The following is a 27778-nucleotide window of genomic DNA, read 5'->3' on the forward strand; positions in this document are numbered from 1 at the left end:
AAAGGATCTTCAAGATACCAACGGGTGGCCAAGAGCAATTAGTCATTTATGACATGGTATAAAAATCCTTTTTGGAAAAAAACCTTACAGTGTGTGTTCTGGCTTTAGTAGGTGCAGCTTGTATATTTTTTGATGAACCTTCATTGTGTACGTCAGGATGAAAATCTGTCCTGGTCATGAGATGATCACATAGCTGTATGGCCCATTACAAGAGGAGTTCTAAACCATGGAACTGTGTGACCATCACATGACATTAAAGGCTTCCATGTTCTGGATCTACACCATGACAATGTCTACAAGCGGAGATCTCGAGAAGCTAATACTGTGAGGAATTGTTACACAAAACATATTAGAGCACTGCAGAGCAGCATCCCATACAGAATAAATAAAACAGCACAAATGTCAGTGTAGTCATAAAGAGAGTCAAAGACTTGATAAAATGTAATAAATATTAAGTAACAGTTACAGGCAGGAGACCTAGCCTTGTGTCAGCTGAACACCGGCTTCTACATAAATAGACTTATTATTTTTATATAGTAAGACACCCGATACCAAAAGAGCACTAAACACATAACTGCAAATACAAAGAAACACTGAAAAGTGCACATCACTATATGTTCCTCTCATACATTCATATATTGCTGCTCAAATTTGCATATATGCCATATATGTTACATTATAAAAGGTAAAATATACCGGTACATTCTAAACATACAAAACAGACAGACACGTTGCATTGTTTCATCAGATCACTGAGACTTAGAGCTTACCCAGTACTTGCAGGGTATTACATAAAATGAAAATGGCTTAGAGCTCTATTCACACACGTTAGGGGATTTCCATTGGCCATTACAATATTCTTATGACAACAATAGCACAGCCAGCAGAGCTATTCTTCCCAGCAAAATACATTAAGGCCAATGGCATCTATCAGTGACTCCTAAGATGCACTGGACAATGGAGCTGCTATAAATGGAAGCCATGATGCTTGTGTGCACACAAGCCTAACAATAGAAATGAATTATCTTTTTGCTATGGGTTTTGCAGTGTCTGCTGCTATGTTCATGTAAGCCACAGAAAAAGAGGAGATCCAAAGTACATGGTACCATACACACAAAGACCATGGTTCTCCTCTTGCTGATGCCAAACTCCAGGTACACAATTTAAAGGGGTTGTGTCACTTCAGCAAATAGCACTTATCATGTAGAGAAAGTTAATACAAGGCACTTACTAATGTATTGTGATTATCCGTGTTGCTTCCTTTGCTGGCTGGATTCATTTTTCCATCACATTATACACTGCTCATTTCCATGGTTACATACCGCCCTGCAATCCATCAGTGGTGTTGGTGCTTGCACACTATAGGAAAAAAGCACTAGCCTATGTGCGCTCCCATGGTCCTGGCCACAAGAGAGGCTGACGCTTTTTCCCTTTAGTGTGCAAGCACGACCACCGCTGATGGATTGCAGTGTGGTCTGTAACCATGGAAACGAGCAGTGTATAATGTGATGGAAAAATGAATCCAGCCAGCAAAGGAGGCAATATGGACAATCACATTAGTAAGTGCCTTGTATTAAAGGGAACCTGTCACCGGGATTTTGTGCATAGAGCTGAGGACATGGGTTGCTAGATGGCCACTAGCACATCTGCAATACCCAGTCCCCATAGCTCTGTGTGCTTTTATTGTGTATAAAAAACGATTTTATACATATGCAAATTAACCTGAGATGAGTCAGAGCTTGGAAATATGACTCTTCTCTGGTCACACAAGTAAGATATCACTCTTTTATGTTAATTTACATAAAGGCGGGAAGTACAAAAATGCAGAATACTGAATATTGAATTTGTCTGCAAATGAAATTAAAAGTGTAATTTCTATGTTTAGGGTAACACAATGAACATGTGTTACCCTAAACATAGAAGGGGGGGGGGGGGTAGCATAGCAGAGGTGACAGGTTCCCTTAAAATATTTTAACTTTTATCTTTACATGCTCAGGACTCCAGTAATGCGACGCTTCTCTCGAGTCCATTACCAGGTTACTGCCGCTGTGGATGGTGCCAGAACTATTCCTCTCCCTGCCACATGCTTAAACTCCTGAAGCTCTTTTGTACATGTGCCAGGTAGAGGAATAATTCTGGTCCCGTCCATGGCCCAGACTGAAAACATGGTAAAGGATGTGACTTCATCAGACGCTAAATTTTCAAATGAGTGACGTTCTGTGACTAGGTTCCCGGGAGGCCAATCAACATAACTTTAGAATAGTAAGTATATTACAGACACGTGTGTATGCTGTATAATTATGGTGGCTTTTTAGGGGCATGATGGGTCCCAGAAAACCCCTTTAAAGAGCATATGTAGCCTCTCCTGACACGTCTGTTTTATTAACTATTTGCATCACCCTTATAAATAACAATTCGGAAGCATTTGTCCTTATGACCCCATGATGTGCTATTCCTTTATTATTCCTGCTAGCAGTTATAAATTAACTATTGCAGCTTGTAATAAAGGTCTGTATGGGTGTTACCACTTGAGGGGTGTCCCTGCACGGCATGATACTCTCCAGTCAGACTGTGCAGGGACACCCCCCCCCCCCAACTGGTAACACCCATCTGAACCTTCAGTGCAAACTGCTGGCCATTCATTCAAATGTTTTACCAAGAATAATAAAGAAATGGCAACACACAGAGTCATAAGGATAGATGCTCCAGAATTGTTATTAAGGAGTTACTAAACATGTCGGGAGAGGTGACAGGTTCTCTTTAAGTTAATAATAATAAGTAATAAATCTTTCATTCCTTTTTTAACTCAATATTGATAACCACATAAATAAAATTCACTAAGAAAATGTTAAAGTAGGCCTAAGGAGGATTTAGATAGCACAATCTGATGCTCAGAAACGTTTAATGAGCATGGCGGCTGCACCTTTACACGTTCGCAGGAATGTTCATCCCCAATAATTTACCTGTCTAAATCCACCTTACGTCTTAAGTGCAAAACAGACCTACTATAAAAGCAAAGGTATCTGTAAGATCTGTAATATATTAAGTAAACACAGTTCCATATATTATGTTAAGATGTCCACATTTGCTCTCTGGTTATGCCTCTGGTGTCACCAGTTGGAAGACAGCTATCCTAGAGTCAATGTTAAACAGGCCTTCGGATCTACACCTTACTCCAAGATTCTCTCCACAAGGAGATGGAAAAGATGAACACTTTTGTTAGTGTTCTAGCTTCTGGAGAAGACAACCCTCAGACTGTACAGTGATCCCACCATGGAGTAACAAACACAAGTATTAGTGCTTCGTTTATGTCAGAAAGCGCAGACCTAATCCTGGAGGATAGAGCAGATGTTGTCAGAAAGCCAATGTTTCAGACTCAAGTATACAACAAAAGAATATGAATAGGCAGCACAACCCAAAATGTAGATGTATAATACATGTAGTTCTCGTATCCATACTAGGAGTTTGAGGTACAGGTAGAAATTAAACAATCCCCTTTTTGATCACACAGCTCAGTTTACAGTGCTGGAATGTAAAAATAAAAGTTTTAAAACGCAAGAATAAAATAGTGCAAGTAGAACCCAATAAAACAATAAATCTAGTATAAATATCCTGAGTGCTTTTTGAAAGGGCATCTGTCAGCAGTTTTGTACGTATGAAACTGGATGACCTGTTACATGTGCGCTTGGCAGCTGAAGGCATCTGTGTTGGTCCCATGTTCTTATGTGCGGCTTTGCTAAGAAAATGAAGTTTTAACATATGCAAATAAGCCTTTAGGAGCAATGGGGGCGTTGCCATTACTCTTAGAGGTTCTGTTCTCTCTGCAACTTTCACGCCCCCTGCACTTTGATTCACAGGGCCAGGCGTGATCACGTTTAAAACTGCCTGGCCCTGTCAATTAAAGTGCAGAGGGCGTGGCAGCTGCAGAGAGCAGAACCTCTAGGTGTAACGGCAACGCCCCTCTTTCTCCTAGAGGCTCATTTGCATATATTAAGACATAATTTTTCATGGGACCAACACAGATGGCATTAGCTGCTAAATAGGGATGAGCGAACTTCTGTTGTCAAGTTCGGCGTACAAGGTTCGGGTAATCTAAGAATTCCGTTATGGATTTGGCTACCATGGACCATAAGTTAAGGTCCGTGGTAGCGGAATCCATAATGGAATTCTTAGATTAACCGAACCTTGTACGCCGAACTTGAAAACAGAAGTTCTCTCAACACTACTGCCAAACGCAAATGCAACAGGTCAGCCAGTTTCATAGGTACAAATCTGCTGATAGAAGTGCCCTTTAACCTGCCCTGCTTTCACATGGGAAATACATGAAGGTGGTCCTTGTGCATTTGAGCTTTCTTCCTGGGAAGATATATGTCCAGTACTTGATTCATAATTACCAGTGCGGGATATAGAGGTAAGGCAATGCAAATATACCATAGAGGTCCTTTGATCTGTGCTTGAAACCAGTGAGAACAGATTCCTAAGAGGACAGTGGATGTAGAAAGAAGGTATACTAAAAGGCCACAAGTGGCATGATACAGTTTGAGTCGCGAGACTGCAGTGACTTGCGCCAGACGTGGAAAAAGCAGTGCCAGGCCACATACAGCCTGACAGCATGTAGTTACCAAAGTGAGCACACCCAGCATGCTGTGCCAAGAGGTTAGATGGGATTGCTCAATGCGGTTCTTGCTGCATATAATAAAGGAAATCCCTACTCCAGCAAAAACTAGTACACAGAGTTGTATAAGCCAGTGCAAACGAGTCTTGGACTTGCGGGAGAGCGGGCAGAGTGGGGAGGTCTCTGGAGACAACAGCAGCACAGCTTCTGTCATACATAGGCAATACTGCAAAAAAGAAGAGACAATTATCACAGAAGGATACTTCAAATAGTAAAGTCAGTAATAAAGTGCAAAAACAAAATAAAAAAATAGTTTGGATATAGTTGGAAGCAGTGATGGTCCCCCTACAGGACTAGAACATGTGATTGACTTACTGCAGCCTATGAGATGTTGACAGGTTGCCTATTAAAGGGTATCTGTCAGCAGATATGTACCTGTTGCATGTGCACTTGGCAGCTGAAGGCTATGTTCATATGTATCCATATTGCTGAGAGCAATGGTTTATAAATGCAAATGAGCCTCCCTCTAGGAGCAACGGGGGCGTTGCCATTACACCTAGCGGCTCTGCTCTCTCTGCAACTTCTGCACCCTCTCCACTTTGATTCGACAGGGCCAAGCAGTGAAAACATCATCATACCTGGCTCTGTCTAAACGTGCAGAGGGCATGGCAGTAGCAGAACCTCTAGGAGTAACAGCAGTTTAAACGTGATCACGCCTGGTCCTGTCAATCAAAGTGCAGAGGGCGCGAAAGTTGCAGAGAGAACAGAACCTCTAAGAGTAATGGCAATGCCCCCGTTGCTCCTAAAGGCTTATTTGCATATATTAAAACTTTATTTTCTCAGCAAAGCGGCACATAAGAACATGGGACCAACACAGATGCCTTCAACTGCCAAGCGCACACGTAACAGGTCAGCCAATTTCAAAGGTAGGGTGGCAGTGTGCAATTTGTAGCTTTTATTGATACCATTTAGGGGTGTATATGACTTTTTGAACACTTTTTATAAACAAATTTAGAGGGGGGGAGAAACAAAGATTAAAAAAATGGCGAATTAGCAGTTACTTTTTTTTCCTGTTATGTCATTCAAAGTATGGGATAGATTTTTTATATTTCTATAGTACAGGCATTTTCAGACGCAGCGTTGCCTATAATGTTAAAAAAAAATTTTTTTAAAAGAAACTTTTTTTGGGCCCCCCAACATGCAGTCATTAGATTGGAATTTTATCCATTACAATATTCAAACATTCTGTAGCACCGACCCAGCACCAGAAAAGACACAGTGGACAGCATCAGAAGCAGAGAGCTCGATCCACTGTGTCGTGGCCAAGTCCCCATGCGTGTAAATCTACTTAAAGGTATTGTCCGGTTTCAGGATGAATCCAGACAACCCTCTTAATCCAGCTGCAATGATAAACTGGTAAGTACCTACCTGCCAGATCCCATTTTCCTGGCGAGGCTCTATTTTCCTGACTGAAGTGTTAATGACTTGTTGACCACACGTGATATCTGCAACCAATCACTGGCCTCAGTGGTTCACTGGAAGAGGCCAGGGATTGGCTGCAGTGATCATATGTTGTTGACGTGACCTCACACTGCAGCTTTTAAATAGGGCCTGTCCAGGAGCAGTGTCGAGGGATCTAGCAGGTAAGTACTTCACTGCAGCTTTTCCCTATATAAAACTTAAAGGGGTTGTCCAGCTGCTGTGGTCTGGTTTGCATGACTGCTGTGGCCAATCACTGGCCTCAGCAGTCACACGTGCTAGAATGGTAAATCACAAGCAGGTCATAAGCAGTGATGTGCTATTCTAGAACATGTGACTGCTGAGGCCAGTGACTGGCTGCAGTGGTCACAGAACCAAGACCCTTCTGATCTGGCGGGGATAGGGCAGCGGTGCGGGAAAGGCAGGACTTTGGACAAATTCTTTAATGTTTTATTTTAACTGTTCAAATGTCCTGAGAGCCATGCAGAGCTGAAAAAAAGGGGCACAACACTCAGAGGGTATCTCAGCACCCGGACCCGGACCAATTAAAATTAACAAAACGTCACTGTGACGTCAGAAAATTCTAAATGCCTATAAAAGAATGAAACAATGTTGGTTGGTTTTAGTGAGAGCTATCTCACAACCTATGACTTCCATTATTCTTGCACCAGATTTGTCACCAAAGTATTCCCTGACATCTGAGTGTAGATCTATGGGAAGAGGGCAAATCTCACTGCAAACTAGGCAGTTTTGCTCTGCAGGCCACCTTGAAGGAAGCCGTAACAGTAACAACATTGGTTGTCTACCAGATAACAAAGAAACAAATATACAGTCTACACAAAAATACCAAGACATACAGTGGATATAAAAAGTCTACACACCCCTGTTAAAATGTCAGGTTTCTGTGTTGTAAAAAAATGAGACAAATATAAATCTTTTCAGAACTTTTTCCACCTTTAATGTGACCTATGAACTGTACCACTCAATTAAAAAATGAACTGAAATATTTTAGGTGGAGGGAAGAAAACAAAAAAATAAAAAATAATGTGGTTGCATAAGTGTGCACACCCTCTTATAACTGGGGGATGTAGCTGTGTTTACAAATAAGCAATCACATTCAAAATCATGTTAAATAGGAGTCAGCATACACCTGCCATCATTTAAAGTGCATCTGATTAACCCCAAATAAAGTTCAGCTGCTCTAGTTGGTCTTTCCTGAAATTTTCTTAGTCGCATCCCACAGCAAAAGCCATGGTCCACAGAGAGCTTCCAAAGCATCAGAGGGATCTCATTGATAAAAGGTATCAGTCAGGAGAAGGGTACAAAAGAATTTCCAAGGCATTAGCTATACCATGGAACACAGTGAAGTCATCATCAAGTGGAGAAAATATGGCAAAACAGTGACATTACCAAGAACTGACAATTCAATAATCCGCAGCACTCGCCGGTAAATGATGAAAATAGTGGTGATTTATTCACTCAAGCAGCCAGTATACAGCGACGTTTCGACCTCAGTTGGTCTTTATCAAGCAGTCACTGCTTGATAAAGACCAACTGAGGTCGAAACGTCGCTGTATACTGGCTGCTTTAGTTAATAAATCACCACTATTTTCATCATTTACCGGCAAGTGCTGCGGATTATTGAAATGTCTGGATGAGTTGGGACCCCCAGCCAGGATCCCTATCTGCGCGCACCATTTGGCTTGTAAGCCATTTCATGGTCAGTACCCAAATGAGTGGGATGAGTAGTGCTGCCAACCCCTGAATTTATTACCAAGAACTGGACGTCCCTCCAGAATTGATGAAAAGACGAGAAAAAAAATTGGTCTGGGAGGCTACCAAGAGGCCTACAGCAACATTAAAGTTGCTGCATAAATATCTGGCAAGTACTGGCTGTGTGGTACATGTGACAACAATCTCCAGTATTCTTTATATGTCTGGGCTATGGGTAGAGTGGCAGGACGAAAGCCTTTTCTTACGAAGAAAAACATCCAAGCCAGGCTACATTTTACAAAAACACATCTGAAGTCTCTCAAAAGCATATGGGAAAAGGTGTTATGGTCTGATGAAACCAAGGTTGAACTTTTTGGCCATAATTCCAAAAGATATGTTTGGCGCAAATCACCAAAATAACACCATACCCACAGTGAAGCATGGTGGTGGTAGCTTCATGCTTTGGTGCTGTTTTTCTTCATCTAAAACTGGGGCCTTAGTTAAGCTAGAGGGAATTATGAACAGTTCCAAATACCAGTCGATATTTGTACAAAACCTTCAGGCTTCTGCTAGAAAGCTGAACATAAAGAGGAACTTCATCTTCCAGCATGACAACGACCCAAAGCATACATCCAAATCAAGAAAGGAATGGCTTCACCAGAAGAAGATTAAAGTTTTGGAATGGCCCAGCCAGAGCCCAGACCTGAATCTGATTGAAAATCTGTGGGGTGATCTGAAGAGGGCTGTGCACAGGAGATGCCCTCGCAATCTGACAGATTTGGAGTGTTTTTGCAAAGAAGAGTGGTCAAATCTTGATGACTCATACTGTTGAGGAAGGGTTGAGACGTATGCATGTATATCCATGCATGCCCGCAAACACGTGCGGGCATGTATGGTATATATGCATACATTAACCAACGCACCATGGGATGATGTGCGCAGATGTGCCCAGCATCTGCGCACGTCTGCCCATGGTGATCCCCAGGGGCTCATGGTGGCCCCTGTGAGATATATGTAGGGGCTTATGCCCCCTTATAGTATGTAGGGGCTTGTGCCCCCTTATATCTGTGCCCCCTTCATAACCTATGTGCCCCCTGATGTATGATTAATGTATACATGTGTATGGATGTGCCCCAAGCATCCATACACATGTATAATATATATATATATAAATCCCCCCCCTACGTGGACCCAGATGCATCAATGTGAATGTGCCCCAAGCATTCACATTGATGTAATCTGAGTGAAGGTGCCAGGATGACCGGACAAGGTTCGGTCATTCTGGTGACCTCAAAGGATTCAAATTCTAATGAATTTGAATCCTTTTGTTCTAATTATCTGCAGCCCTGCTGGGGATAATTAAACATAATAGAGAGAGAGGAGACACCTCCGCTCCCTCTATTATGTGCATTCCGGCATCGCAATTACCATTGCGATGTCCGGATTGCCGAGAGCTACAGGTGGGAGATCAAAGGATCTCCCGCCTGTCTGCAGCGCGTCCCCGATGTGCGGGCCGGCGCAGTGACGTCATATCACTGCGCCGGCCCACGTGGATGATGGGGGGGCGCGCGCGGGCCGCCGGGGTTAAATGCCAGCGGCCCCGGCACTCCAACAGTTAGGGTCAGGGCCCCCATGTAGAGGAGAGCGCGTCCTGCGCTCCGGACGAGGCGGGACCCCTCCCACCCCCATCTGGAAGAGGAGCGCATCCTGCGGTTAGCAGGGCGCCTGACCGGACCCCCCCCCCACTGCTGTGAATGGACCTCCCCCCCCCAGATAGGAGAGCGCATCATGCGCTCAGGAAGAGGATCCCTGCCGGACACCCCTCCCCATAGGAGATCGGCGTTAACCCCTGGACACGAGCATAAGTATCACCCCCTTATTATCCCCTATCTACCCTTTTAACCCCTAATCCCCTGATTAACCCCTGACCCTCCACCACAATCCCACCACTTATCCCTATCCCACCACCCTACTTGCCTTAACCCCTTCCCTGCCAGAAACCTTGACACCCCTGAGTCTGTGCCCCTGACTAATCCAGCTCCCTTGTTGGTAGACTACACCCCTAGATATCCCATCCCTGGTTAACCCTTAGTTAGCCCCCCTGGTTAACCCCTGCATCCCATGGTTAACCCCTGCTCTGCTGCTCTGTTGAGCATGCAGCTGCTCCACAAACAAACTGTATCTGTATTTCATGGCCTGCAGATATTAACCCCTGCAGAGCCATTGTGTTGTTTAACCCTCTTGTAAGCCCGTAGGGACAGTATAGAGCTAGGCGGGTGGGTTGTTATACTTGTATGTGTGTATTGTATAGTTAGTTTGTGGGTGGAATTTGGGAACGTGTAGTGTAGTTGAGTACTGTGTATTGTTAGTGTATTGCGTGCTTAGTGTATTTAATAAATACCGTTATATTTGTACCCTTTGTGTAGTGTGTACTTGTTAGCGGTAGCGAGTTAGTAAGGCGCATGCAGCTAGCATTAGTGATTAGTGTAAAGCATAACGAAAGTATTGTGTTATTGTTATATAAAGGTATAAATAGGTGGAGTCATCACTAGACTGTTCCTCCTATTTAGGAATATTAATTATCGATATTCGCATAATATTGGTGATTAATATTCCCCCTTTACATTGGCGAGTCAGGCCCACTGCTTAGATTTTGAAATCTGTGTTTGGTTTTGAGGTTAGAGGTCGGTCATCCTGTGAATTATCAGGCAAGAGAGACGCGGTCAGCGGTCTGAGCGTCTAGGACCTGATAATTCGGACGGGTGACGCGACTCTTCCTTACGGTGTTTGAGGCTAGAGGTCGGTTGTCCTGTGAGTTGTCAGGCAAGAGAGACGTGGTCAGCGGTCTGAGCGTCTAGGAGAGACGTGGTCAGCGGTCTGAGCGTCTAGGACCTGATAATTCGGACGGGTAACGCGACTCTTCCTCACAGCACCAAGCGCAGATCAAAATCTTTAGCAGAGAATCTATAATTGTTCTGTGAATTAATATTTTGCTATTTGCTTTACACAGTCACTGCATCGCTCAAGTGATTGCAAGGGAGAAGAGGACACGTCACTGAAGGAGATCCATCTTCATTGGAGCGGCGTACAAGTTCAGCGGGAAACGGGAAGAAGCGATCCGGGAAAATGGACTTCTTCCAAGCAGCTGCTAGGACGAAGAGGTACGGCCCCAAGGAGAAGATGGACGCTCAAACGGTGAGTATGGACTTCCCCACACTACAACACTTGAGCAGACACAGCACATTCAATCCCATCCTCCCCACCACATACAAGTCAGCAGAAATGCTGTGGTCCGATTTGTTGGCACAGGCTTGTAGTTATGACAAGCTTTGTGTGAACAAACGGATGGTGTTGAACAAGGCCACTAAACGGCTTCAGATGCTAGCCAAACTTGTTCATACGTTTGAGGCTAGCATCTGTAAGCCAAAGGAAGTGGCGCTGGTGTCTCAGTCAACAGAGACAATTCCTCCGGCTGTTCACTGCCAGTGCTGTGCCAGTAATTCGGACCAGGTTTCGTCATTGCGGGCACAGCTGGCGGAGAATGTGCAGTCTTCTGTTGACCGAAATGCGCAGGTGGCTAGGATACAGTCACAGTTAGTAGAGCTGCAGAAGCAGAGGGAGGAAATTAAGGGCTAAGTTGACCCAGTCTTATACTGAGGTCAAGGCCTTCAAGGAGCGGACTGCCTCTACTAATGTGACGGTAGCCAAATTGAAGGCTCAGGTTGCTGTAAGCTCCCAGATAATGACTGGCATGCAACAGGTCATCACCAAGTTGGTGCCGGCCCTTTCTTTTCCCATAAAGTCAGGGTCGGAATATCCCAAAACTTTGCCCTATGCAGGGCAAATAGGGGGGAGAGTAGTCTGTGACAGGCCAAATCACCAGACCAAGCCTGTCCAGACTAACAGAGATTTTTCCCTGACTTTAGGGAAAAGAAACATCATGAAAAGTGCCTCCCTGAAGATGCAACAATTCAGGGAGCGCGGTTGCAGTGTGGACGGACCTAAGCCACGCCGGGCAAACATCAAATGTTTTGCGTGTGGTGGCTTGGGTCATATAGCGAAGCACTGCAAAACACACAAGACAGAAAGCCCAATCAGGTGCTTCAGGTGTGGGAACAAAGGACACATTGCAAGGAATTGCCCTTGTGCAAGTAATTGCAATGTGTCCAGTGATGGGAGGCAGGTAACAAATGGTGCAGCGGGGTCTAGTCAGCTTGGCCATAAAGGGGTAACCTCTCGGCAGCATCATCAGCTGCTGAGGGGCCAGAGTGGCCAAGCTAGGCTAGGCAACATTTGACACCCCTGTACTGTTTGTTCCCTATACATGTCCATGTTGTGTGTTTTTGTTGTCTGTTTGTAACGTTCTTCTTGGTGTCGATGGTGGTCCTTGTCTATGAGTGTGTTCCACCAGGCTGATTTAGGTAGTGTTGTAAGTCCCGTCTGCTGTCTTGTTTCATTCTGTGTCCCCTTGGAGTGGAGCAGTGTTATACTGTGGATCGAGAACGTATAGGTTCGCAAGCAGATAATATCACACGGGAAATCCTGCTGGTCGGGAGAAGGCATAAGGACCTTCTTCATGCAGCACACAAAGGATGATGTGATATTATTCTGGGCAACCAGGGTCTCAGATCGATACGGATAACACTGTTGTGCTCAAGGTTTTCAGTAGGGCTGTGTTGCGCTGGGGACTGGGGCGGACAGACAACATTTGTATAATGTTGTGCTGCGCACTTAATTCTAGTCCGAGCAGGTAGCACAGCTCTGATAGGGATTGGACGCAGAGTGTTTGGCAGCAGAGTGTGGACTGTGTTCTTGTGTTGTGGGGTCCTGGGGAGCCAGGGCATGCCTATGCCGTTGGTTCTGCAGGCCTCCACAAGATGGGATCACAGGGGGAAATCAGCCTGGGTACACATGAGTGGACAGGGATGCGGTGCCATCAATAACAAGATGGAGCTTTGTCCACAGAACTCCAGTTATCCTAACCTAGTAGGGCGACCATCCTTATCTGTTGGTGCAGAGGGATGTGTAGCAGAGGACGCGATCCTCTGAAGGTAGGGTGTTCAAACACCAGTGTTGGGATAATGAGGAGTCCTGTGAGACAAAGGGCAGCCCAATACCTTTCTCTACCCATGGGTCAAAGGTATTGGTGCTGGGAATTTTTGTACATTTAACTGCACCGTTAGGGAAGAAATTCCCCTGGGGGCGCCTGGTATTTTCTTCTGCCATAGGTTTTATATGGAGCGGAAGAAAAACCCAGGAGAGGCCACGGAAGAGGCCAGCTATTCCCCCTGACACTCTTGGGAGGCTCCAGAGGATCCCACTGGATTTTGGCAACCAAGCGACCTCTGCCTAGAGGTGTTCTAGAGATGGAAGACTGTGCCACAATCCAGCGGGAGCATTATTTAAGGCTCTGGAGGAAGATTTGGAGACGTTCAGGTGGAAGAGCATATCACTTGTTTCACCCAGTGAAACTTCTTCTGGTTCTGGTGATCGTCATCTACAGTCGGAGGGTCAAGGGACTTATTGACCAAAATACACCAGAACCAGACAGAACTGTAAAGAACTATCCGGAGGAGGAGGCTCAGGACATAACCAAACATTGTTCCTGTAGCCAAATATTATTGTATGGACATACATTGTTTTCTATGAGGGTTCGGGATGTATAACTTGTACTACCCTGAAACCTCATAGCACATTGTATTTATTGATTTTGTTTGTCGGTCGATGGTGTACCCATAGACACTCTAGGTACAAATGTGTGACAGCCCAAAACTCGCCCAACGCACTGCGGTGAGCTATCATTTAACTGTACACATTTGTATCCTATAGTTGTTTCCAATTGACACAGGGGACTACGACCTACCTGTGTCTTTGGAGGTAGAGAGGAATGCCAGGTTGCATGAGTCTCTATGGGTACACACATGTAATGGAATTTGGTGGTGTTGGGAGGGATGTAACATGTATTTTCTGTGAATGTGGATAAGGTTAGGTCACGATAGGGACAGGCATCATTCATTTGCCACCTTGAACGGTGAAGTTCTTAAGGGAAGGGCTGGAGGTGTAGTGTGGCGGAGGTGTTCTCCGCAGTAGAATTTAGGTACTGTGACATCGCCGCTTAAGAGTCTGACCTGCCTTGTAAAGACCTATTAATCTGTCCACGGGAGAACCGTAAGATGGAAACAGACGTTGGATTGAAGAAAGTTGGGACTGAGAGACTGTGGGGGTGTGGCCACTCCAAAGTGGGGGTGGCCGACACTAAAAGACTGCGAAAGAAAGGCCAGTTAAAGACTGTGAGGGTGAACCCGCTCCAGATTCCTTGGAGACGGGCCATACCTGAAGATCGGCAGAATTACCGAGAGACTGTGGGGGTGTGGTCACTCCAAAGTGGGGGTGGCCGACACCAAGAAACTGATAAAGAAAGGCCAGTTAACCGAGAGAATGGCAAGAAGAAGACTGTGTATCCTGTGGACGGAGGAGTAGGTTACGGTGAAGGGCAGGTCGGAGGAAGCTGGATTAGGGATGTCTAAGTACCTAAAGATCAGTGTGCACTACAGTTCTTCCTGAACTTCCACCAAGGATGGGGTTGAGGGGGGGCAAATATCTCAACCCGTTCCCCCAATATATTGTCGTATTATATAGTCCGACAACAGGGGGATTGTTGAGGAAGGGTTGAGACGTATGCATGTATATCCATGCATGCCCGCAAACACGTGCGGGCATGTATGGTATATATGCATACATTAACCAACGCACCATGGGATGATGTGCGCAGATGTGCCCAGCATCTGCGCACGTCTGCCCATGGTGATCCCCAGGGGCTCATGGTGGCCCCTGTGGGATACAAGTGGCCCCTGTGAGATATATGTAGGGGCTTATGCCCCATTATAGTATGTAGGGGCTTGTGCCCCCTTATATCTGTGCCCCCTTCATAACCTATGTGCCCCCTGATGTATGATTAATGTATACATGTGTATGGATGTGCCCCAAGCATCCATACACATGTATAATATATATATATATAAATCCCCCCCTACGTGGACCCAGATGCATCAATGTGAATGTGCCCCAAGCATTCACATTGATGTAATCTGAGTGAAGGTGCCAGGATGACCGGACAAGGTTCGGTCATTCTGGTGACCTCAAAGGATTCAAATTCTAATGAATTTGAATCCTTTTGTTCTAATTATCTGCAGCCCTGCTGGAGATAATTAAACATAATAGAGAGAGAGGAGACACCTCCGCTCCCTCTATTATGTGCATTCCGGCATCGCAATTACCATTGCGATGTCGGGAATGCCGAGAGCTACAGGCGGGAGATCAAAGGATCTCCCGCCTGTCTGCAGCGCGTCCCCGATGTGCGGGCCGGCGCAGTGACGTCATATCACTGCGCCGGCCCACGTGGATGCACTCCAACAGTTAGGGTCAGGGCCCCCATGTAGAGGAGAGTGCGTCCTGCGCTCCGGACGAGGCGGGACCCCCCCCACCCCCATCTGGAAGAGAAGCGCATCCTGCGCTTAGCAGGGCGCCTGACCGGACCCCCCCCCCACTGCCGTGACCGGACCCCCCCCCCCCCCCCCCTGGATAGGAGAGCGCATCCTGCGCTCAGGAAGAGGATCCCTGCCGGACACCCCTCCCCATAGGAGATCGGCGTTAACCCCTGGACACAAGCATAAGTATCACCCCCTTATTATCCCCTATCTACCCTTTTAACCCCTAATCCCCTGATTAACCCCTGACCCTCCACCACAATCCCACCACTTATCCCTATCCCACCACCCTACTTGCCTTAACCCCTTCCCTGCCAGAAACCTTGACACCCCTGAGTCTGTGCCCCTGACTAATCCAGCTCCCTTGTTGGTAGACTGCACCCCTAGATATCCCATCCCTGGTTAACCCTTGCAGTTAGCCCCGCTGGTTAACCCCTGCATCCCATGGTTAACCCCTGCTCTGCTGCTCTGTTGAGCATGCAGCTGCTCCACAAACAAACTGTATCTGTATTTCATGGCCTGCAGATATTAACCCCTGCAGAGCCATTGTGTTGTTTAACCCTCTTGTAAGCCCGTAGGGACAGTATAGAGCTAGGCGGGTGGGTTGTTATACTTGTATGTGTGTATTGTATAGTTAGTTTGTGGGTGGGATTTGGCAACGTGTAGTGTAGTTGAGTACTGTATGTGTAGTGCTGTGTATTGTGTGCTTAGTGTATTTAATAAATACTGTTATATTTGTACCCTTTGTGTAGCGTGTACTTGTTAGCGGTAGCGAGTTAGTAAGGCGCATGCAGCTAGCATTAGTGATTAGTGTAAAGCATAACGAAAGTATTGTGTTGTCATTATATAAAGGCATAAATAGGCGGAGTCTTCACTAGACGGCTCCTCCTATTTATGAATATTAATTACCGATATTCGCATAATATTGGTGATTAATATTCCCCCTTTACACATACCCAAAAAGACCGAGTTCTGTAATAAAATCAAAAGGTGCTTCAACAAAGTATTTGTTTAAGGGTGTGCACACTTATGCAACCATATTATTTTATTTTTATATTTTTTCTTCCCTCTACCTAAAAGATTTCAGTTTTTCGATTGAGTTGTACAGTTTATAGGTCACATTAAAGGTGGAAAAAGTTCTGAAATGATTTAGGCTACTTTCACACTAGCGTTCATGGGTCCGCTCGTGAGCTCCGTTTGAAGGAGCTCACGAGCGGACCCAAACGCCTCCGTCCAGCCCTGATGCAGTCTGAATGGAGCGGATCCGCTCAGACTGCATCAGTCTGGCGGCGTTCAGCCTCCGCTCCGCTCGCCTCCGCACGGACAGGCGGACAGCTGAACGCTGCTTGCAGCGTTCAGCTGTCCGCCTGGCCGTGCGGATCCGTCCAGACTTACAATGTAAGTCAATGGGAACGGATCCGCTTGAAGATGACACCATATGGCTCAATCTTCAAGCGGATCCGTCCCCCATTGACTTTACATTGAAAGTCTGAACGGATCCGCTCAGGCTGCTTTCACACTTAGAATTTTTTCTAAGTTATTAATGCAGACGGATCCGTACTGAACGGAGCCTCCGTCTGCATTAATATGATCGGATCCGTTCAGAACGGATCCGATCGAACGCAAGTGTGAAAGTAGCCTTATCTTTGTCTCGTTTTTAGCATCACAGAAATCTGACATTTAACAGGGGTGTGTAGACTTTTTATATCCACTGTAAGTGATTTTATCAATTACATTAGGGTGGTGTGATTTTTTATCTCAAAGGAATAGGGAATTGGAAAGGAAAAGAAGACTGCTAAAAAAATTAAGGAAAGACATTCCAGGAAAACCTCACAGCATTTCAATGTCACGGATATCAATTTGTCCAGTAAGGCTGCATGTACACGGTCAGGTTTTAATATGCATCTCTAAACCTAAAACCAGATGTGGATGGTAAAGGGACAGATCATGTAAAGGCAGATTCAATTTCTCCTCTTGTGTAAATCTACACCTGATTTTTGCTTCAAAAATGCATCTGAAACTATGATCCAAACCTAAGGGTACACTCATACATTCAGGTCTTCTGATGTAGGTTTTGAGTCAAAATCAGGAGTGGACTAAAAAAAACTGAAGACAACGTATCAGACATTTATACTTCTCCTTTTCTTAACTCAATCCTGATTTTGGCTTCAAAAACTGGAATGTTAATGTTGCTCGGCAACCATTAGATGTCCAAGTGACCGTGAATCTATTTCACTTCCTTTGGTGCAAAGGAAACTGCCAACAAGTGAACTGTAGAAGCAACAGCAAGATAAGCTCCAAAGAAGGAATGGTTCTACAGGTGGTGACCACAGACAATTACTTTTTCCTCATCTTTCCTGACTGATTCCCTTTTCTTTTTTTTTTTTTACATTTTGCTAGCATCCTTGTCAGGTCTGGAACCCTGAGGAGGTACCTGCAGTCCAATCTGGCCGCAGAGGTAGCCATGCACACTCAAGAGGACACAAGGAGAGCTGGACAGGGCTGTAGAAGGGCACCTGCTCCTTTAACAGGAGGAGCACCGCCAGAGCCCTACTAAATGACCTCAGGCGCACTACATGTCTCTCAACACTCAGAAACAGACTGCATGAGGGCTCAACATCCTAAAGTGAGACCTGTGCTCACAGCCCAGCACCTTTCAACTCATTTGGCATTGAGCTGCACAGTGTAGTTCAATGCAAATTGAGCTGCATGGTGCTTGGCTGAATCCAATTAAGACCCTCTTGGAAATTCTGTATCCAACAGTGCCAAGTACCACCACAGACTGTTCAGAAGCTCACTGATGCTCTGATCCAGGTCTTGGAGAAGATACCCAGGATACCATTAGCTGTCTTATCAAAGCTATGCCCAGATGTTGTCGGCAGTGCATACAGGCACATTACTGGGTCACATTATGAGTTGCTGTAATGAACTTTGCGTCTGTGATTTAAATTTTTTCTCAGATTTTCCGGGTGATTTGGTACCCAGCCCTTTATTGATTGATGATTTTGGTTTGCATTGATTTTGAAACATAACTTTGTTCTCAACAAATTACTAAATTTATATTAGATTTATCTGATTACGGTATATCAGATTTTCAACATGAAATTTTCATTCACTGAGATCTCACGTGTGATTTAAAGAACTCCCACAAAAATGTATATTCTCTGACCTGTTAGAAGGGTACATGATATTATCTGTAGTGAAGGTAATCTTCTTACCAGTGACCGTATTTGGGAGTTATCCCCTCCCTTCTGTGACCAGCACTCTGACTTTCCAACTGATACTGGGCAGGAAGTCAGTTACTTCTCTCTTCATGCCTATGAGATTGGCTTCCTGTCCACATATAAGATGGTGTGTTATTTGGAAAGTCAGAGTGCTGGTCACATAACACAGCTGAGGATGAGAAGGGAAGGGATACTGTATTTTTCGCCCCATAAGATGCACTTTTTTCCCCCCAAAAGTCTGCAGCATCGCAGACTGTGATGTATTAGTGAGGAGGGTCTGTAGTAGGCGGCGAGAGCGGCGGGCCGTGCAGGCACTGTACTCTGGCTCACCGCTTAGTATGTACTGTATACGTAGTGTTAATCATAATATCTGCTCCCCATCTGTACCGTACTTACCGGTACATGTCACACTCCGTCTCCTGTAGTAAGCGCTAGCAGGCAGGCTGGGCTGCAGGCGGCCGTAACTCACTGAGGTCACATGCCTGCTCCGCCTACTTTATAAATGCCCCGCCGCTCTCCCTGCCTACTACAGCCCCTCCTTAGGGATCTATGGATGGGATAATGATGGGGGGGGGGGGGGGGTCCTGTGGATGGCATTATGATGTTGGGGGGAACTGTGGATGGCATTATGATGGTGGGGGGATCTGTGGATGGCATTATGATGGTGCGGGGGGATCCGTGGATGGCATTATGATGGAGGGGATCTGTGGATGGGACTGTTATGGGGGATCTGTGGATGACACATGCTCTAATTTAGGGCTACTTTGACACACATATAGCAGTGTCATCCACAGATCCACTACCCCATAACAGTGCCATCCACAGATCCCCCCACCATCATAATGCCATCCACAGATCCCCGACATAACAGTGCCATCCACAAATCTCCCACCCCATAACAGTGTATCATCCACAGATCCCCCATAATAGTGTAATGCACAGACCGCCATTAGTTCAAACCCACCAAAAGCACACCTTTTGGTTGAAAATATATTTTTTCTTATTTTCCTCCTCAAAAACCTAGGTGCGTCTTATAGGGCGAAAAATACGGTAACTCACAAATAGTCACTGGTAAGAAAATTATCTTCACTACAGTTTACATCACGCACTTTCTAACAGGCCAGGAAATATATATTTTTTGTGGGAGTGCTTCTTTACCCCTAATGTCTGAGCAGTGCATTTACAGATTTTTAGCATTATTGATATACTTACAGCAGCAGCCATGAACACTGGATGCCACGAGAAGAGACCTGCACAGAGTAATAAAATAGTAAATGTTATTGGGCATCCTTAGTTTTTATGAAAATATATTTCAGTAGACTAAGGGTTCATGCACAAGACGTATTTTACATCTGTGTTTGATCCGCATTTATTGCGGATTCCATACAGAACTATTCTTTTCTATGGGTCTGCAAAAGAAAAAAGGGCCAGCACACAGATGTCATCCGTCTGCTGAACGCATCCACATGTCAATTTTGCAAATAATAGAACATATCCTATTCTTGTTCACATTGTGGACAAGAATGGTCATTTCTAGGGAGTGAGAAAAATGTGAATTGCACACGGAAGCTATCTGCATTTTGCGGATCCGTGATTTGTGAAACGCAATACAGACATGGTTTCGTGCATGAGCCCTAATTATTACATTCCTGAAACCTTTGTCAGGCTGAGCTGGAAAATCATTCCAAATAGCCTCCATTCAGTTGCCTACATGGTCTTCTGTTAACCTGATGAGTGCAGTAGTCTTAAGGCCAGATCTCTCCAACATATACTGTATGTCAGGCCCAACAAAACAGTTCTCCTGTCACCCGGTGCTCTCATTTTGTGTTATTCTGCTTGTCCTTCGTTCTTAAGAACATTTTCATTAACCTCTTAAAGAGGCCCTGTCTACAATCTTGTCAAACAAGGCATACTGCTTGGTAGGGTTAATCCTGCTGAATAAAACATTACCTGGAGAACAAAAATTGCCATTCCAGAGAAAAAAGAGTTTTCTTCTGTATGTGAATTAGGGCTTCTGTACCCTAACCCCTTGGTGCACTTCAGCTCCTCCATTTCCCACTTCCCTTTGACTGAAGGGTCCAGGCATCTAAATCCTCTTGTCTCCTCTCTTGTAGGAAACCTGTGCTGTGTGCACGACTTTGGCGCATGTAGACATTTGATAGGGTGCTTTGATGACTGGTTACTCACACCTCTGATGGCGCTGATCTCCCAGATAAATGAGGAATCAAACATGCAGAAATTCCACAGTGCCCCCATACACATTAGATCATCAAATTGAAAATCATCAGTCTAATGTGTATGACCCTCTTTAGTGATGAGTGGAGTATCTAACCACAGTATTTCCTTTTCCCTAGTGTTTTTAGCTTTGTCTTTCTGTACCATTTGTGTGCGGCACAGCGTAATGTGTGGTCTGCAGCCATAACGACGTTAACAAACTTGATCTCTGCTGCACCACTACTGCAATGTGTTTCCGGCTTCAGTCTCTCAGATAAAGCAGAAAACAAATCAATGTCGGCTTCACTTAGGGGAAGCAGAGGATGACTACATCCAAAGCTCATAGCAAATATCTCCCATCTGACTTCTTCCACCACTTCTAATAATGACAGGATTGATTTCTACAAGTTCTTGAGCTAACATTGCAGTCTTTCTGAGAAATATCTGGCTGTGTGCCACACATCCACTTTAATAAATATTGTGTTTAGCACCTTTAACCCCGGGCCAGTTTTCACCATTCTGCCCAGGCATATTTTAGCAAATCTGACATGTTGTAATTTCTCTGCTTTTAAAACAGAAAGTGATACCTCATAAAAATATTTATTACTTAACATTCCCCGTATGTCTATTTTATGTTGGCATCATTTTGTAAATGTAATTTTATTTTTTTAGGACGTTAGAAGGCTTAGAATTTTAGAAGCAATTCTTAAAAAATTTTAAGAACATTTTCAAAGCCCACTTTTTAAGGACCAGTTCAGGTCTGAAGTCACTTTGTGGGGCTTACATAATAGAAACCCCCCATAAATGACCCCATTGTAGAAACTACACCCCTTAAGTTACTCAAAACTGATTTTACAAACTTTGGTAACCCTTTAGTTGTTCCACAAGAATTAAAAGAAAAATGGAGATGAAATTTCTAAATTTGCCACTTTTTTGGCAGATTTTCCATTTCAATTCATTTTTTTCTTTAACACAGAGGGTTAAAACAGTAAAATTAAACTTAATATTTATTACCCAGATTCTGCTGCTTACAGAAACACCCCACATGTGGTCGTAAACTGATGTAAGGGCACACGACAGGGTGCAGAAGAAAAGGAATGCCATATGGTTTTTCAAGGCAGGTTTTGCTGGACTGGTTTTTAGATGCCATGTCCCATTTGAAGCCCTCCATATGCACCTTACAGTAGAAACGCCCCAAAATTGACCCCATTTTGGAAACTAGGGGGATAAGGTGCCAGTTTCATTGGTACTATTTTGGGGTACATATGATTTTTAATTGCTCTATATTATGTTTTTTGGAAGGCAAGGTAACCAAAAATGGCTGTTTTGGCACCGTTTTTATTTTTTATAACATTCATCTGACAGGGTAAATCATGTGCTATTTTTATAGAGCAATTATATCAAATATATCTACTTTACTTTGCTTGAGTTAAAGCAAATAATAAAGCATTTTTGAAAAAAAATTATGTTTTTGTGTCTGCATTTTCTGAACGCCTTATTTTTTTTTATTTTTTCTGCCGATCATCTTGTGCAGAGGCTCGTTTTTTGCAGGAAGAATTGACGCTTTTATTGGTACCAAAAAATTGGTAATTTTGGCACCATTTTTATTTATTTATTTTTACAGCGTTCACCTGAGGGGTTAGGTCATGTGACATTTTTATAGAGCAGATTGTTAAGGATGTGGCAATACTTAAAGGGAACCCGTCACCAGGATTTTGTGTACAGAGCTGAGGACATGGGTTGCTAGATTGCCGGTAGCACATCCGCAATACTCAGTCCCCATAGCTCTGTGTGCTTTTATTGTGTAAATAAACCGATTTGATACATATGCAAATTAACCTGACATGAGTCCTGTATGTGAGATGAGTCAGGGACAGGACTCATCTCAGGTTAATTTGCATATGTATTAAATCGGGTTATTTACACAATAAAAGCACACAGAGCTATGGGGACTGGATATTGCAGATGTGCTAGCGGCGATCTAGCAGCCCATGTCCTCAGCTCTATACACAAAATCCCGGTGACAGGTTCCCTTTAATATGTATACTTTTTCTTATTTATTTATTTAAGTTTTACACAATAATAGCATTTCTTAAACAAACAAAATGATGTTTTAGTGTCTCCATAGTCAGAGAGCTATAGCTTTTTTATTTTTTGACCGATTGTATTAGGTAGGACCTCATTTTTTGCGGAATCAGGTGACGGTTTGATTGGTACTATTTTGTGGAAATGTACACCTTTTTGATCACTTGGTGTTGCACTTTTATGATGTAAGGTGACAAAAATGCCTTTTTTTTTTTTAACGGTGTTTAGCGGACGGGGTGGATCATGTGATATATTTATAGAACCGCGTGGTGATACCTAATGTGTGTTTTTTATTCATTTTTTTATTACAAAATCTGGGGAAAGGGGTGTTTTTTGCTTTTTTTACTTAAAACATATTTATTTTAACTTTTTTTCTGTCCCACTCTGGGATTTCAACTTTTTGAGGTCTAATCCCCTCTGCAATGCATTACAATACATCTGTATTGAAATGCAATGCCTGTTAGTGTATTACACTGAGTCATAAACTAACAGGTTGCCTAGGAGACCCAGCCTGAGGCTGGATCTCCTGGGCACCCGTAGAAGGCAGGTCCTGATGCCGTGCAAGGTATTGGGCAGTTTCTGCACGGCATCGGGCTGCCTTGTCACACATCGGGTTCCACGCCACAACAGTGCCAGGACCCGATGCATTCCTTCACCCGCCACAAATCACTTCTATGTCGCGGTCAGCGCTGACTGCAGCATAGAAGGGGTTAATCCGCCTACATCGGCTTTTACAGCGATGCCGGTGGATACAGCAGAGGCCTGGCTATTAGTGACAGCCATGCCCCTGCAGTGATCGGGCACGCACCGCTCAGGTGCCCGCCCGATCACCATAATGTCCTATTACGTCAAGATGCGGGAAGTCACTGACATCCATGACGTCATAGTACGTCATTTGTCAGGAAGGGGTTAACGTCATTTTATGACTATCCAGTATAATTGAAAAGATGCAGTGTGTAGTGTATGCGAGCCGTCTGAATGGTCCTCATCATAGCTAGCCTTCAGTCGCTACCAAGCAAGCCATCAGTCTGCTGTAAACACTCTTTCACACTCAATGGAGTTTGCAGGATTAGGAGCTGCACAGATCAGCCGTTCCCCGCTGTATTACTATAGGGGAACCTTATGAGAAAAGCGACAGGTCCTCCTGCTGCTCTATCCTGGGGAAACCTGGACTAGATTCTAGGGAACCCTAGCTGAGAATAACTGTATATAGCAGATCAAAAGCTGCCTGTGAAGCCTGGGCAAATGCCCTGCACACATTACACTGGATACTTTTATCTTTTTAAAGGAAATGTGTCACCAAAATGTGTCACCAAAATTTTATCTGCCAGTTAAAACCAAATAGTAACACCTCTTTTATCTAATCTGATTTTATTTTCTGATTGTGGATTTGTTTATTCTATTTCCTGAACATGATTACGGGGGGCGGCCATCTTGCCCGACTTTGTTCTTAAAGGGTTTCTGTCATGAGAAAAATCGTTATGCAGCTGACTGACATTAGCGATGTGCTAATGTCAGCAGTACATAACAGTGTGCTTTATAACTCCCTGCCTGCCGCCATTCCCTCAAAATAAAGACTTTTATAATATGCTAAAGAGCCTCTAGGTGCTAGTGGGGCTTTGCTGCAGCATCTAGCGGCTCCGTCTTCTCACCCTTTGGCACGCCCATGTACAGTTGATTGACGTCCAAGTTCTCTTCAGTGTTCCGTTTAGTATTCGGCGCAGGCGCAGTGAGTGAAGGACGCGCTCCTGCTGACGGCTTCCTTCGGCGCAGGTGCAGTGAGGAAGCTGGCAGCAGGAGCGTGTCCTTGACTCACTGAGCCTGCGCCGAACACTAAACGGGACGGCGCAGGCGCGGGATTTACAGAGCACTGAGGAGAACTCGGATGTCAATCAACTGTACATGGGCGTGCCAAAGGGTGAGAAGACGGAGCCTCTAGGTGCTGCAGCAACACCCCACTAGCACCTAGAGGCTCATTAGCATATTATAAAAGTCTTTATTTTAAGAGAACGGCGGCAGGCAGGGAGTTATAAAGCACACTGTTATGTACTGCTCAGTCAGCTACATAATAATTTTTCTCATGACAGAAACCCTTTAACAGCATTTACAAAGCATTAAGAACATTGCTTTAAGGCAGTCCCATGGTCCATAGGCACGGTGGACAGGAGTGGATCTCATTGACTTCTTTCGGGGAGTTATTTGGGCATGTTCTGTGACCTGTGCAGGGGTCATTGTAGAAGGAAAGAATACGTAAGCTCTGGCAATCACCTATTGTGAATGGAGGATCCTGTCTTATCTATACAGAGGCGATATCTCCTTGTCGTTACAGGCAGGTTTAGAATGAGTTAACTACAGTAAAGTGATCTGTACAAACCAAGAAGGGGCGCCAATTATTAGACATAGTGGCCAGTGCGAAAACTGCAGGATTTTTGGTTTTAGTGTATATATAAAAGTGACATGAAAAATTAAAAATAAAATCACCAAAATTATTATTAAAAAATTTGTTAAACATCAAAAAGTGATTTAACACTTTCAGGCCCGGGCCATTTTTCATTTTGCGTTTTCGCTTTTTTACTCCTCGCCTTCCCATAGTCCTAGCTTTTTTATTTTTCCGCTCACATAGCCTTATGAGGGCTTATTTTTTGAGGGACAAGTTTTACTTTCTAATTGCGCCATTTACGGTTGCATACCATGTAGTAGGAAGCGGAAAACAAATTCCAAATGGGGTAGAATTGGGAAAAAACACAATTCTGAGAAAGGTTTTTATTTAATTTTTTATTACACTGTACACTATGCAGTAAAATTGACCTGTTATCTACACTTGTATAATTTCTCTTGCATTTTAATACTGATTTTTTTTTTTTAAACCTTTGAGGGAAAAAAATAATACATTTTATAACCATATTCTGACCCCTATAACTTTTTTGTAGTTATGTGTAAGGGGCTGTCTGAGGGCTCATTTTTTGCGGGTCAATCTGTTCTTCTCAGTGATATCAATTTGAAGTGTGTGTCATCACTGTTTATAAAAAATAAAAAGAATGATTGGGTAGTAGAAGTGACAAAAAATGGCAAATTGGCCGTTTTAATTTTTTTTCCCGTCATTTGCTGTAAGCCCTTCAATATTGTTATATTTTAATAGTATGGACATTTTCGCATGCGGCGATGCCCATGTTTTTTTTTTTTTTTTTTAAGGAAAAGTATTTTTATTTTAAGGAAAGGGGGGTCATTTGAACTGTTATTTTTATTTATTTTTTATATTTGTAAAAACTTTCTGTTGTAGAAAATAAAACTACATTTCTATATAAATTTTTCTCTAAATTTATTGTTCTACAGCTTTGATTTAAAAAAAATGCAATAAATGTATATTTATTGGTTTGGGTAAAAGTTATAGCGTTTACAAACTATGATGCAAAAAAATTAATTTACGCACTTTGACTTTCTGAGCAACTGTCATGTTTCCTGAGGTTCTACAATGGAGTAGAAACACCCCACAAATGACCCCATTTTGGAAAGTAGACACCCCAAGGTATTCGCTGATGGGCATAGTGAGTTCATGGTAGTTTTTATTTTTTGTCACAAGTTAGCGGAAAATTATTATAAATTTTTTTTTCTTACAAAGTCTCATATTCCACTAACTTGTGACAAAAAAAAAAATTTTACATGAACTCGCCATGCCCCTCACGAAATACCTTGGGGTGTCTTCTTTCCAAAATGGGGTCACTTGTGGGGTATTTATACTGCCCTGGCATTTTAGGGGAGCTAAAGCGTGAGAATTAGTTTGGAATCCAAATGCGTAAAAAATGCCCTGTGAAATCCTAAAAGTACTCATTGGAATTTGGGCCCCTTTGCGCACCTAGGCTGCAAAAAAGTGTCACTCATGTGGTATCGCCGTACTCAGGAGAAGTAGGGCAATGTGTTTTGGGGTGTATTTTTACATATACCCATGATGGGTGAGATAAATATCTCTGTAAATGCCAACTTTTTTCATTTTTTTATACAAAGTTGTCATTTTACAGAGATATTTCTCTCACCCAGCATGGGTATATGTAAAAAGACACCCCAAAACACATTGCCCTACTTCTCCTGAGTACGGCGATACCACATGTGTGACACTTTTTTGCAGCCAAGATGCGCAAAGGGGCCCAAATTCCAATGAGTACCTTTAGGATTTCACAGGGCATTTTTACGCATTTGGATTCCGTGAGGGGTATGGTGAGTTCATGTAAGATTTAAAAAAAAATTCTCACAAGTTTGTGGAATATGAGACTTTGTAAGAAAAAAAATAAAAAAAAATTTCCGCTAACTTGTGCCATAAAAAAGAAATCTTCTATGAACTCGCCATTTCTGTCACTGCGGTGGGGCGGACTGAACGCAAGTGTGCGCACAAGATCAGGCCTGATCGGGCAAACACTGCGTTTTTTGTAGAGCCTATAGAACATGCCCTATTCTTGTCCGCAATTGCGGACAAGAAAAGGCATTTTCTATATAGTTCTGGCAATGTGCGAATCCGCAAAATGCAGAAAGCACATTGCCGGTGTCAGTGTTTTGCGGATCCGTAAAACACATACGGATGTCTGAATGGAGCCTTACAGGGGGGTGATCAATGACAGGGGGGTGATCAGGGAGTCTATATGGGGTGATCAGGGGTTAATAAGGGGTTAATAAGTGACGGGGGGGGGGGTGTAGTGTAGTGTGGTGTGGTGATTGGTGCTACTTACAGAGCTGCCTGTGTCCTCTGGTGGTCGATCCAAGCAAAAGGGACACCAGAGGACCAGGTAGCAGGTATATTAGACGCTGTTAACAAAACAGCATTTAATATACCTTTTTGGGGTAAAAAAAAAAAATCGCATCTACAGCCTGCCAGCAAATGATCGCTGCTGGCAGGCTGTAGATCAACTTCTCAGGCTAGCGATGCTGTGAACGCGCGCGAGATGACACGCCGATGCATCTATGAGGAATAA

At 43.9% G+C, this 27778-nt stretch overlaps 1 protein-coding gene across 1 annotated transcript in view; it reads right to left on the reverse strand.

Moving 5' to 3' along the window:
• Nucleotides 1–4185: 4185 nt before the first annotated feature.
• LOC122932630 (probable transmembrane reductase CYB561D1) overlaps nt 4186–27778 on the reverse strand; it is a 40425-nt gene continuing 16832 nt past the window's right edge. Inside the window, exons 3-4 of the mRNA XM_044287154.1 lie at nt 19731–19768; nt 4186–4841 (exon numbers count right to left, since the gene is read on the reverse strand). Of these exons, the coding sequence (XP_044143089.1) occupies nt 4308–4841; nt 19731–19768 (572 nt within the window). The 3' untranslated portion in view covers nt 4186–4307. The remainder of the gene's footprint in view (nt 4842–19730; nt 19769–27778) is intronic.

Source organism: Bufo gargarizans, chromosome 3 (assembly GCF_014858855.1).
Source record: "Bufo gargarizans isolate SCDJY-AF-19 chromosome 3, ASM1485885v1, whole genome shotgun sequence".
Classification (NCBI taxonomy): domain Eukaryota; kingdom Metazoa; phylum Chordata; class Amphibia; order Anura; family Bufonidae; genus Bufo; species Bufo gargarizans.